The sequence below is a fragment of the Myotis lucifugus genome, unplaced genomic scaffold (assembly GCF_000147115.1).
Source record: "Myotis lucifugus unplaced genomic scaffold, Myoluc2.0 scaffold_526, whole genome shotgun sequence".
NCBI lineage: Eukaryota > Metazoa > Chordata > Mammalia > Chiroptera > Vespertilionidae > Myotis > Myotis lucifugus.
The window spans coordinates 135337-148028 of NW_005871574.1; the positions used below are offsets into that span (position 1 = coordinate 135337).

At 49.8% G+C, this 12692-nt stretch overlaps 1 protein-coding gene across 1 annotated transcript in view; it reads left to right on the top strand.

Moving 5' to 3' along the window:
- Positions 1–10930, top strand: part of ZRANB1 (zinc finger RANBP2-type containing 1) — a 28034-nt gene extending 17104 nt beyond the window's left edge. The window contains exons 3-9 of the mRNA XM_006103980.2: positions 600–753; positions 2031–2102; positions 2595–2793; positions 6922–7042; positions 8451–8580; positions 8676–8905; positions 9745–10930. Of these exons, the coding sequence (XP_006104042.2) occupies positions 600–753; positions 2031–2102; positions 2595–2793; positions 6922–7042; positions 8451–8580; positions 8676–8905; positions 9745–9963 (1125 nt within the window). The 3' untranslated portion in view covers positions 9964–10930. The remainder of the gene's footprint in view (positions 1–599; positions 754–2030; positions 2103–2594; positions 2794–6921; positions 7043–8450; positions 8581–8675; positions 8906–9744) is intronic.
- Positions 10931–12692: the final 1762 nt, after the last annotated feature.

Consider the following 12692-nt stretch of genomic DNA (forward strand, 5'->3'; position numbering starts at 1 on the left):
GGGCTCCCAGCGTGTGCTGTCTTGTCTGTTCCGCCCGTGGGGAAGCCAGGTGCTTTGGTAAAAATCCAGAATTACAGAGATGGGGGGGAACTTGAAGTCAGCAGGAACTAACCCTTTATAAATAGCTTGTTTGCTTTATTCCAGGTCAGGGTACTTGAAACAGTCTCAGCAGAGCGAGAGAGAGGAGTGTTTCTGCGTTTCCCCATGAGCTGGAATTCCCTGTTTTTAAGAATGTTTTTATTGGGGGCATGATGGGTAGTCTTAATGTAGGTTGTGTACTGTCCTCCCTCTCCTCCTAGGATGAGCCTTTGGGAACAACACCATTTTACGTATGTTTTCCTATGTGCATCTTTGTATATTTCCTTGGGAATAAATTCTTGGGAATTACTGAGCCAGAGGCTAACTGGCTGTTTTCCTGGAATGATGTACTGATGCCCCCTGCACTGGTAGGGAAATTATCCCCATACCCAGTGCAGTTTAAAATTAAAAAAACAAAATACCACCTCCGTTCCTAGGGATGCTGGTAAGTCCTTTGAACACTGGTGTCTTCTGCTCCTGCTGGCACGTGGGTGCAGAGGAACATGTCTTTTGTGTTGAAGGTGTCTCAGCAAGCAGCCAAGTGCATTCCCGCCATGGTGTGCCCCGAGCTGACCGAGCAGATCCGGCGGGAGATCGCGGCCTCTCTCCACCAGCGCAAGGGGGACTTCGCTTGCTACTTCCTCACCGACCTTGTCACGTTCACGCTGCCGGCAGGTGACTCCACATTTCAGTGGGAAAAGACTTTCCACGATTACAGTCATTTTTTATGTCTAGAGAATGTTTCTCTTAGGAAGCTGTTATGTGTGCATCTTCAGTTACTTGACTCTCCTGTTTCTGCTGGAAGTGACCAGTGCAGGAGCGACTCGTGAACTGACAGTGGATCTGGGAGGAGGACGGCCACTGTGACTGACCGCTTTGTGGGCCTCAGATATTTTAGAATCTGCCTCACCCGTTTGTTTCTCCCTTCGGTTTTATTTTAAAGTGTTATCAGTCTGCTTTTCTTCTTCTTCTTCTTTTCATGCCTAATATTTTGAAATTAAGAATCAAGTTGTTTGCCCTAGCTGGTTTGGCTCAGTGGATAGAACATCGGCCTGCGGACTGAAGGGTCCCAGGTTCGATTCCGGCCAAGGGCACGGCCCGGGTTGCCGGCTCAGTCCCCAATGTGGGGCGTGCAGGAGGCAGCCAATCAATGATTCTTTCTCATCATTGATATTTCTATCTCTCTCTCTCTCTCTCCTTTCCTCTCTGAAATCAATAAAAATATATTTTTTTAAAAAAAGAACCAAGTTGTTTGAATCAAAGATACTGGCATTCTTTTGAAAGGATCATTTACTTTCTTGTTGCATTGATTTCTATATCTTTAAAGCAACTTTTCATTTTTCATTCAATAAATGCACCAAACACCAAAAGTTTCAAAAGTATCTTCCATCTTGGTTCTGAGTGTTTTCAGCTTTTATATTCAGATGTGAACAGGAGCATTTACAAATGGTAGGAGATAATAACTAAGCCTTTTTAAAAGAATACGTTTTTATTGATTTTTTGAGAGAGAAAAGGAGAGGGAGAGAGAGAGAGAGAAACATCAATAATAGGAGAAAATCATTGATCGGCTGCCTCCTGCATGCTCCCTACTGGGGATGGAGCCTACAACCTGGGCGCGTGCCCTGACTGGGAATCGAACCAGCGACCTCTTGGTTCATGGGTTGCTCAACCCCTGAGCCCCACTGTGTCAGGGCTGGTTTAGTAACTTTTATAAGAGGGCTCTAAAGTCTGAAAAATGAACAGGCCTGCGCAGAAATTGAGAATGTGGCAAGAGAATAGATGAAACTTCGTGTCGTTAATTATTATTATTTGAATATCAGATAGCCTTATTATTTTTTGTCCTTTTATTTCATCTTTATTGAGCTGTGATTGACATAAAATGAACAGATATTTAAAGTGGCAACTTGGATGTGAGACATAGGAAGACTTCCTAAGACTCCTTTTCTTTGTAGATATTGAGGACTTGCCTCCAACAGTCCAAGAAAAGGTGTTTGATGAGGTGCTTGATAGAGATGTTCAAAAAGGTAGGCATGGAGCAGCGTGTGTGGTGACCTCTCATCCGTTTCAGTAAACTTCGTACTTTGTTTTGTAGTAGTTTACTAGTAGTTTGGTTTGCAGTAGTTTAGTGTATGGTCAACTTGTTTTATTTTTACTTTAAATTAAAAATGTAAAATCCTTAATAATGTCATATTGTGCTGTTAAAAAGGCTCATTCTCTTAGCTGTGATAGTGAACAAATAACAATGTAAAAGATGTTAAACTGGTTTTCAGCTTCTTATTCCATACTGACTTTAGAAAATTAATTGTAAAGAATTTAATTAATTAATAAATAATTTAATCTAGAGCCACAGCTGTTTGGGCTGTTCAAAAGGTTTATATTTCATCTGACAAATTTATTTAGGTGTTTATTCGTAGATCACACATAAACCCACTAACACCTAGAGAATAAGCTCTTTCCTCCCTCGAATCGCTCTGATGTCGGTGTGACATGAATGTGCTGTTTCGCTCCCTCATTAGAGCTGGAGGAGGAGTCTCCCATCATAAACTGGTCCTTGGAGTTGGCTACGCGCCTGGACAGTCGGCTCTACGCCCTTTGGAACCGGACGGCGGGAGACTGCCTGCTGGACTCCGTGCTCCAAGCGACCTGGGGCATCTACGACAAGGACTCGGTGCTTCGGAAAGCCCTGCACGACAGCCTGCACGACTGTTCCCACTGGTGAGCGCTGCCGCCCGCCCGGGGCGGGGGGTGGGGGCCCTGCTGCTCCGGTCCGGGTTCTGGGGACGCTCAGGAAGAAAAGCCTGGGGTTGGACACGGAGACACCGGAACATCTCGGTGGTTTCCAGACCTTTCTGCTGAGCTTTAACGTAGAAACACCGGAAGGTGTAGTCGGAGCCTCATCCACTAACACGGTCTTTGCTCATGTTTTTAAGTGGCTGTATTCACTCACCTTTAAAGGATAGTTGCCACTGTGTTGTGAGTGCTTTTTCTCCCTGAGGCGCAGGTGGTTTGAAGACCAGTTTTTTATGTTGCAGTCCAGCTCCGATAGAACAAGTTTACCCATGAGGGGTCAGACGCTGGACACGATGCCTGTTTCTGAATCAGGAGTTTGGTCTTTACAGTTATTTGACTCAGGCTATTTTCTTGGTTTTGCGCATACAGTGTCATTTAGTTATAAATGAGAAAATTGAGACTGAAAGAGGCTAAATTAAACTTACCATTGTCGAAGGTAGTAAGTAGGGGGGGTCATTTAAAAATGTACTATTTTCCCTACCTCAGTATCACACACCTACCTAATTGAATGCCGACACAGCAGTGGTCACGGCCTCCTCCAGGTGACTTCATTGCCTTAGTCTCTTCACACACTTCCTGAGCACGCTCTCACTAGCTGCCAGTTTGTTGTCAGTATGTAGGGGTGACATGAAGCCCATGAGACTAGAAACTCCACGGGAGGTTTTGTTGTCTTTCACTGTGGAAGTTTCAGGGCCGTGAGTGGCCTGACAGGTAGGAAGCGTGCAGGGAGCGCGTGCCGAGTGGAAGCGTCTCTAGAATCAGACAGCAGGAGCAGCACGCTGGTTCCCGGCCCGGTCACAGCTGAAGCGAATGCGCTGCCGTCACCACCACGTGGAACCCGAGGGCCGTGTCAGCTACAGAAAGCGTGTCCTTCCGAAGGGATGGTTCTCACCGTACCTTCACTTACGTCTTTGCTGTTCGATGCTCTTTGTAGCTCAGAGTTTCTGATTCATATGTAGATTTTCTCTCTAAAGAATTTTCGACATTTTTTGTGAGGCAGGAGTATGGCAACAAATTCTTTCAATTTTTGTCTGAGAAAGTCTTTAGTTCTTCCCTTTTGAAGGATAATTTCACAGGGGACGAATTCTAGGTGGTTTTTTTTCCTCCAAACTTTAAAAATATTTCATTCCATTTCCTTCTTGTCTGCAAGGTTTCTGAGGATGAATGGGAAGTAATGAATTCTTTGCCTGTGAAGGTGGGTTCTGGGCACTGTAGTTTACAGGTCTGCCTTGGAGGTTTCGTTCAGGAACTCTTCTCTAATTTCCTGCAGTTTGAATACGATGCTGCCTCCTTAACGTTTCTCTGGCATGTTCCTCAGTGTTTTCTTAGCCGCTTGGGTTTGTGGTCTGACATTAGTTTGGGGAAAGTCTCAGTCATTAGCGTTTCAAATATTTCTTCTGCCCCCCCCCCCCGTTATTTCCATGATGTTGCACAGACTTCTTCTGCAGCCCACAGTCGTTTGGAATTCTCTCTTTCTCATTTTCCATTTGCGTTCTCGTTCTTTTCCGCTTTGGAAGTTTCTGTTGTCACGCCCTCCAGCTGAGGGCATCTCCTCAGGGGCGATCCTCCGACAGGCCCCTGGGAGGCAGGCTTCCTCTCGCTGAGGATTGGCAGCTCTGCTGACATGCCCTCTGTCCTGCAGGCTGTCTGTTCCCCATCAGAGCCCTTGGCATATGAATCATAGTTTTAAATTTTAAAAGTAGCATTTGAAAGCATTATTCCTATGTTTGTCTAAGAATTTTACAGTTCCAGCTTTTACATTTAGTGTCTATTGTCGATGATCTGTTTTGAGCTGATTTTTATTGAAGGTGTGAGGCAGTGAAACCATTTGCGTTGCTTGTGGGTGTCTGTCCCGGGTCGTTGATGGAAGAGACTCTTGTTTTCCCATTTAATTGCTCTGGCGCTTTTGTTGAAAATTATCTGACCATAAAAGTAGAGGTTGTTTCTGAACTGTTTTCTGCCTGTTGACCCGTCTGTCTGTCTTTAGCCAACATCAGACGGTCTGGTGATGAGTAGCTTTGTGGCAAGTTTCAAGATCAGGAGGTACTGCTTCCCAGTCTTCTTGCTGTTCTGAGCCCTTTGGGTTTCCATAGACATTTCAGGATCCGTAGGATCAGTTTCTGCTGCGTCGTCCTCGGGGACTTGGGTCGGGATGGCCTGGCTTGGGTGGAGCTGCGGAGCATCATCGGGGTGACGGTGTGAGTCCCGGACACGGAGTGGGTTTCTGAATGTGAAGCCAAACTCGCGTTGCTGTCCCACTGGTCATCGGCCCCGGATTTAGTTTGGTTGTCTGTTCTTAACGAGCCGGTAGTTTCAGAGTCTATGTCTTTGTGGGCGTGATTATTTGACTAGCTTATTTTTTAAAGGACATATTTCTTGCACTTTCTTGTCCTACAGTCTTCTTTGAGGAGTTTGAATACCCCATCATCATTTACTTTCTGGCAGATTTAGCGATTTCATTTATAAAATGATTCTAGGACCTAACCAATTAATTTCCAACTGTGCACATCTTTTGGTTTGTAGCAGCTTCCTATGTTTTTGATATTTCTCCTTGAACTTTTCAAAGCAGGGTATTTGTTATTGGTGCATTCAAACATACTTTTGCATTTCTTAGGTATTTTAAAAGAGGGATATCCATATTTTATTTTTAAGACACTTGACATTAAAACTTACCCTCCTGGTAAAAACCCACCCTGATTGCCTGGAGTAGAGAATTCTTTCTAATCAACCAGGAGTTAGACCCTGTCACATCTGTTCCAGTCGTTTTAGAAAATCTGAGCTACAGTCACTTCCTGTTCAGAGTCCCCACGCAGCGCCAGTGGAGACACCGTGATCCTGCCGCACTGAACTGCTTTGTGCGTGCACTGGAGCTTTAAACAACAGCAGCAGGAATTCACATACATACAAGAAAAGTACCTGGGTCTTTAGGTCCTCACTATCAGCCCGGTGCATGAATGTGTGCACCGGTGGTGTCCCTTGGCCTGGCCTGCGGGATCAGGCCGAAACTGGCTGATATCCCCTAGGGGTCCTGGATTGTGAGAGGGTGCAGGCCAGGCCGAGGGACCCCACCGGTGCACGATCAGAGCCAGGGAGGGATGCGGGAGGTTGGCCAGCTGGGGAGGGACCGTAGGAGGGCGCCAGGGTGTATCTGGCCCATCTCGCTCAGTCCCAATCAGCGGGACCCCAGCAGCAAGCTAACCTACCAGTTGGAGCGTCTACCCCCTGTATCATTAGCATATTATGCTTTGATTGGTTGAACTGATGACCAGACATTTAGCATATTAGGCTTTTATTATATAGGATGAGAGAGAAAGTTGATGTGACAGGTTAAATGTCTGTCTTTACTTCAGAGGTCTTTGCTGGCTTGTTTTGTAAGACAGTGAATCACAATTTTGAGCATAATTATATCTTGTTTTGCTTAATTTTATACTTGATGTAAAGAACAGTAAATTTTGTTTTTAGTAATTCAGTCTACCAATGACCCAGTTTGATTTTCAATCTTCTTAATTTATTAGGCTGAAGTATTTAGGGGGGTATTAAATATAAAGAAGGAATTGTTTCTGTAGATAATAATAGAGAAATAATTCTGTTTAGTGCAAGAAATATCAAGGAAGGGGCTTTGATATTCTCAGGAACACGTGGCGTTTCCAGCCCGTTGTCACAGTGACCAGGCATGGATACCCCACACTCAGGGAGAAAGGCCTGACTGATTGGATTCAGCCTCTCAGATGATTTTTAGTGTTTTTTTTTTTTTTTTTTAAATTTGTAGACCAATAGTAGACAATTGAAATGAACTGTTCTCACCTCTAATGTTGGAACTTTTGGTGAAGATTTGGTGGGTAGTGAGCCAGGTTATGTCTGAGGATGTGTTAAAAGATGGCTGCTAGCAGAGTGGAAGCATTTTTAATTTGAAAAATATATTGCAAGCCAGGTAAAATGAATAAAAGGGGTAATCTTTTCACTTGAGATGCTTAAAAACTACATTAAATAAATGATTGGACATTAAACGTTCTGTTTATAGAGGCATATTTTTTCCTGTCTTGTTTTTTCTAGGTTTTACACACGGTGGAAAGATTGGGAATCGTGGTATTCTCAGAGCTTTGGGTTACATTTTTCCCTGAGGGAAGAACAGTGGCAGGAAGACTGGGCCTTCATCCTCTCTCTCGCCAGCCAGGTAAAAAGCTGTGGCGCGCTGCCCGTGAGCATCGGCCATGTGGCCGAACCCCGGGTGCTCCTGCGGAGTCACATGCTGTTCATTGACTCTGTGGCCATGGGCGTCCTGCTGCAGACGGGAGTCACAGCTTCCTCAGTACGGGGTGCAGGCTGTCCGGTGAAGTCGGACTGGGATGACTGAGCACTGCCTGTGTGTAAGCACCGCGCGTGTGTGTGTGTAAGCACCGCGTGTGTGTGTGTGTAAGCACCGCGTGTGTGTGTGTGTAAGCACCGTGCGTGTGTAAGCACCGTGTGTGTAAGCACTGCGTGTGTGTGTAAGCAGAGTGTGTGTGTAAGCACTGTGCATATGTGTGTAAGCACTGTGTGTGTAAGCACTGCGTGTGTGTGTAAGCACCGTGTGTGTAAGCACTGCGTGTGTGTGTAAGCAGAGTGTGTGTGTAAGCACTGTGCATGTGTGTGTAAGCACTGTGTGTGTAAGCACTGCGTGTGTGTGTAAGCACCGCGTATGCGTGTAAGCACCGTGTGTGTGTGTAAGCACCGTGTGTGTAAGCACTGCGTGTGTGTGTAAGCAAGAGTGTGTGTGTAAGCACTGTGTTCATGTGTGTGTGTAAGCACTGTGTGGGGCGTGCTTGTGTATGTGTAAGCACTGCGCGTGGTGTGTGTAAGCACTGCGCGTGCGTGTGTGTAAGCACTGCGTGTGTGTTCGGGATTGCTTTCACCTGTTTCCTCTCAGAAAGGCGGCTCCAGGCCGTCTTCCACACCTGCTGGCGCGCTCCCGTCCTGTGTCTGAGGGGAGACTTCCCCCGGGTCGTGGGGCTGGGAGTGGGCACGCTGGTGCTGAGCGCTCTGGCCCTGAGGGCCAAGTCGAGATCTCGCTGACGCCCCCGTGAGGCTCTTCTGTGACTGCGGCCACAGAGAAGGTGCCACAGACAGTCATTTCTCCGCAGCGGGGAGTGGACTGTGAGAAGTGAGCTGTGGGAGTGGCTGTTCTGCCTCTGTGACGTGTGCCTCCTGAAACGTGTTGTCAGAGCCTTTGTAGGGGAAGGTGGGCCCGGGGTGCGTTCACCGTGAGGGGTGCTGCCGGTCAGTGTGTAGGAAGTAGCCGCGTCGTTCCCCGCGGAGGCCCTTGGGGGCCGCACTCCGTGGGAGCTGAACGGAAGGCGGTGTGAACCAGGGCCCCCGGTGTGAGCAGCCGGGTTGACTCGGAGCAGCCGGGTTGACTCGGGGGTGGGGACGGTGTGGTTTGCCTACGCAGACTGGCTGTTGGGGGACCCAGTGCTGCTTCAGCTGGACAGATTGGTTTTCAAAGAAATCGAGAGAGAGGTCGGAGGCGCCGCGTCGTGCCCTACGCTTCCCAGGGTGTGGGGACCAGTGTTGCCAGAGAAATGACTTCGCTTTGCTCTGTGCAGCCTGGAGCGAGCTTGGAGCAGACACACATCTTCGTGCTTGCGCACATCCTCAGGCGCCCGATCATCGTTTATGGCGTGAAGTTCTACAAGAGCTTCCGGGGAGAAACGCTGGGGTACACTCGGTTTCAAGGTGAGCCACTGGCGGGGGGAGGGCCTTGCTCACTCGAGGGCCGTGCCGTTGCAGCCGCAACTGCAAATCGGTTTGACTCTCTCTCCTCCTCCCAGGTGTGTATTTGCCTTTGTTGTGGGAACAGAGTTTCTGTTGGAAAAGTCCAATCGCTCTGGGCTATACCAGGGGCCACTTCTCTGCTCTGGTTGCCATGGAAAATGATGGCTATGGCAGCCGAGGTGCTGGTGCTAACCTGAACACCGACGACGACGTCACCATCACCTTCCTGCCTCTGGTGGACAGCGAGCGGAAGTTACTCCACGTGCACTTCCTTTCTGCTCAGGAGGTAAGCAGCCCTGCCCTTCCGGCCACTGCCCGTGGGGACGCCCGGTGCATTGGGACCGTGGTTGTGATGGTCGCTTTCTGGACGCTGTCAGCTGCTGTGCAGGGTGTGCTGCGGGGACAGCATGGAGTGAGGACGGGAGCCCCTGCCCCGGGCAGGGTGAGGGGACCAGGCGGTACGCGGGCGACACAGGGTTTCTGACTGAAGAAGGTGGTGAGGGAAGGCGTCACGAGGAAGTGACACCCGAGTCGGAAGCGGGAGGAGCTGGGCAGGAAGAGGGAGGCTCAGCGTGGCCTGGACTCGGGAAGCGGGGACCCCAGTGGCCAGCCTGCCCCGAGGAGGAGCCCGCTGCTCAGTGACGAGACCCAGGCTGGAGACCTGGCAGGTCCCGGAGAAGGTGGTGTGGACAGACCGGAGGTGGGGAGAGCATGCGGAAGCATACTGGCAAACCCGCAGGCTTACAGAAGCATTGCTTTTACTTCCCATGCTAATAAGTATAAAGCTTGTAGCGACATGAGGAAGGAACTCATAGAGCATCGTTTTTGCAGCGTCAGCCTGTAAGCAACGCACTGAGTGACTTGCCTTGTGTTTGAAGCCGTGGCTCCTTAGCCTGCTCTTTGCCAGGATTAGTTATCAGACGGCCTTTGCTAGGACGTCAGGTCCCTCGCGGTTTCTGCGAACTTCCCTGTTGATGTCTTTTCTGTTTGGCCACAGGAGGCTGGGTTTTATAAAACTGGTGCGAGGTTGAAACCCTGTGAAGACAGGGAGTTGCTTTGGCCTTTAGGTTGGGAACCCGCGGAGTCTGACCTCGCATTGCTTCCCTTCCTCCCATCGCTCTGCAGCTGGGCAACGAGGAGCAGCAGGAGAGGCTGCTGCGCGAGTGGCTGGACTGCTGCGTGACCGAGGGGGGCGTGCTGGTCGCCATGCAGAAAAGCTCTCGGCGGCGCAGCCACCCCCTGGTCACGCACATGGTGGAGAAGTGGCTGGACCGCTACCGGCAGATCCGGCCTTGCACATCCCTGTCTGATGGAGAGGAAGACGAAGACGACGAAGACGAATGAACAGAGCAGAGAGCGGGAGACCAAGGTATCGGCTCTGTGGTGACCCCCAGGGAGTGGTGCTCCAGGCAGAGGCATGGCATGGGCCCGAGCGACCGCAGGACCTGCCTGGAGGGCTGACCACACCCAGCGGCGGTGGCGTGTCTGCCGAGCGAGGACAGAACTTGGTTTGGACTCCAGTTTGTAAAAACCAATTCATTCAGACAGAACTCTTCCTTTCCAGGCGTCAATCTGTCTCTAAATGTCACGCATGTGGTTGTGTAAGAACTTGTGTAATAGGAGCAGTTGTACCAGCATCTCCATGTCCCTGAGGAGTGTTCAGCACGGGCACCTCCAGAGGCACAGGCACACGGCTTTGTTCCTTTGAGATGTTTTTTTAAACTAGAACCTGGCATCCTCTTTCCATCGTAAAAGATCCATTTACATCGAGTCTCAGTCGAGCTCCTTAGAGATGACAAACTTTTTGTACAAATTGTCCACGGCAAAACATAAAAATAAAACAAACTTATTTTATTAATAATTTAGTTCCTGTTGTGCCCAATAAAATCAAATCTTTAAGGAACAAACTACAAGGAAAGTAAGAATTTTTTATTGAATGAACTTCATCTAGACGTTGTTCCCTTGTTTTGGTTTCTCACTCCGTGTGCTGTTCGTTTGTTCCTGTTGTTGCTGACATGCCCCTCTCAGTATTCGGTATTTATTTGTTTGGAAGCGCGCCCTTACCATGCGGGCGCTTCTGCCAGACGCCAGGCAGCATCTCCGGGAGCGGCTTTTCCTGGACGCAGGCAGAGGCGCGCTCACGCCTGCCCACTGGACGCGGTGGACAGCGTGTGCTCCAGCCCCCGTGGAGGCTCGGGTCCTGGTGTCTTGTACCCTCAGCTCTGCTTTAAGCACATTGTGTTAGAAGGCATGCCTTTGCTTGGGCTACTTGGGAATAGCAGTTCAGTACAGAATAAAGATTTAAAATGCAGTAAGGCGGTCAGTGCATTGTCTTAATGAATTTCGCAGTGAGCAGTCCGAGTCTGTGAATGTTGGTTACTTGTGGCCATTCTTATTTAAAGTTAAAACTATCATCTCAGGTAAGGACTTTCTATAAGAAGTGTTCTGTGACCACTGCAGGTCTCCCGCCCATTCAGACGGTCAGGGTCTCAGACCCTCTCAGGCACAGACTTAGTGTCCTGACCAGTAGACGGTCGATGCGGCAGAGAATTCAGAAAGCAGCACCACAGCCCACACACGTTTTCCTTCCTTTTGATGAAAAGGCTGTGAAAACATTGGAATTTTTCCCCGAGTTCTGGTTAGGATGGCATTGGGCGTGCGCGAGCTTGAACACTAAAGCCAGGCGCATGCCCAGGGCTGGCTGGTGTGATTGGTGATTCAGCTCTTTCCCCCTCTGTGCCCAGGACCAAAGGACCCCTTGCTGCACGCAGCGTGACTCCATAGAAACGAATTCCGATACGTTACAGGAAAGGTGAATGTGCTGTTCCAAGTGGGTAACCTTTATTACAAACTGACTTTTTGTGGTTGGTTTTCATTTTGGTCAGTAATTTTTTTAGCAGCTGACACTCAGTGCCAGCATCTCCATAAACGCCCCCCATGAGCACGTCTTTATGGGCAGAGACCCTGGTGCAGCTGCTGTACGCAAACTGCCCTCCCAGCCGCAGGAGCCAAAGCGATGCCTGAGGTTAAAGCATCTGGTCGTCATGGCCTCCCCGCAGCCGCACCACCCAGAGGGTCCCAGCCCAGGAGCGTGTCTGGTCTGCGGGGGTTGCTTCCCGAGGAGCCTGTCACCTCCACGCTCAGCACAGCCTCTTCCCTGTGGGAAGGGACTGTAGGTTCCAGGGCCCTGGGCTCCCCGTGGCCTCCCAGCAGGTGGCCTGGAAAGGCCAGCATTTGGGGGGATCAATGCCACGTTCAGCTCTTGAACTATTCAGCAGCCGTATTTGTTTTCCTGAGAACGTGTTGCCCTTCCCCGAAGTCTGTGTGGCCGGGCCCGTGTATGTGCGTGTCTGTTGGTTGACTGGACAGTCAGACCTTGACTGTGGCCTTTTCTAGGGAGGATACGGGGAGCGGTTTCTGGTCTAATGAAAACCCAGGCGCACGTGGAACGGACCTGCCTTTTTGGGTGACTTGGGCTCATTGTGCCCCAGCCCGATCTGTGCAGGGAGTTCTGCCGGCCCCAGGCGGCCGGGCTCGCTCTGCCCTGCCACCTGCACTGCCTGCCTCTGACCAGTGGTCCCGGAGGACTGCGCCGCTCCTGGACCCCCGTCCCCGTGAGGTGGTTTCAACGTGACTGACCACAGAGGCTGGCCCTGGGGCTGCACCTGAAAACCAGCCAGGAGGCGGATGCTTCTTACAGGGGGAGGGAGGGTGAGGAAGGGGCTCCAGGAGTGTGGGGCCTGGAAGCGGGGGCGCTTGCAGACGCACTAGCACAAGGGCAGTGACTACGCTGTTAACAGAAGGACTGGCTGATGTTAACCACTTTGTAAATATCGTGAGAACAGAATCTTGAGATTCACCTTCCTTCCTGCATCAGGTGATTGTGCTTTTGGGTAAATTAAAAGTCAAAACTCTCCAACTTGACCAATGTTGTTTCTTGATTTGACTTAGTTCTCACCCACTGTTTCCTCTGACTGACACTGAGGGACTGCTGTGGGGTTTTGCTTTTTCAAGTAAACGCTCACACGCGGCCATTGTCAGCCCCTGAGTCTGGTTGTGCAGGAGGCAGGTCG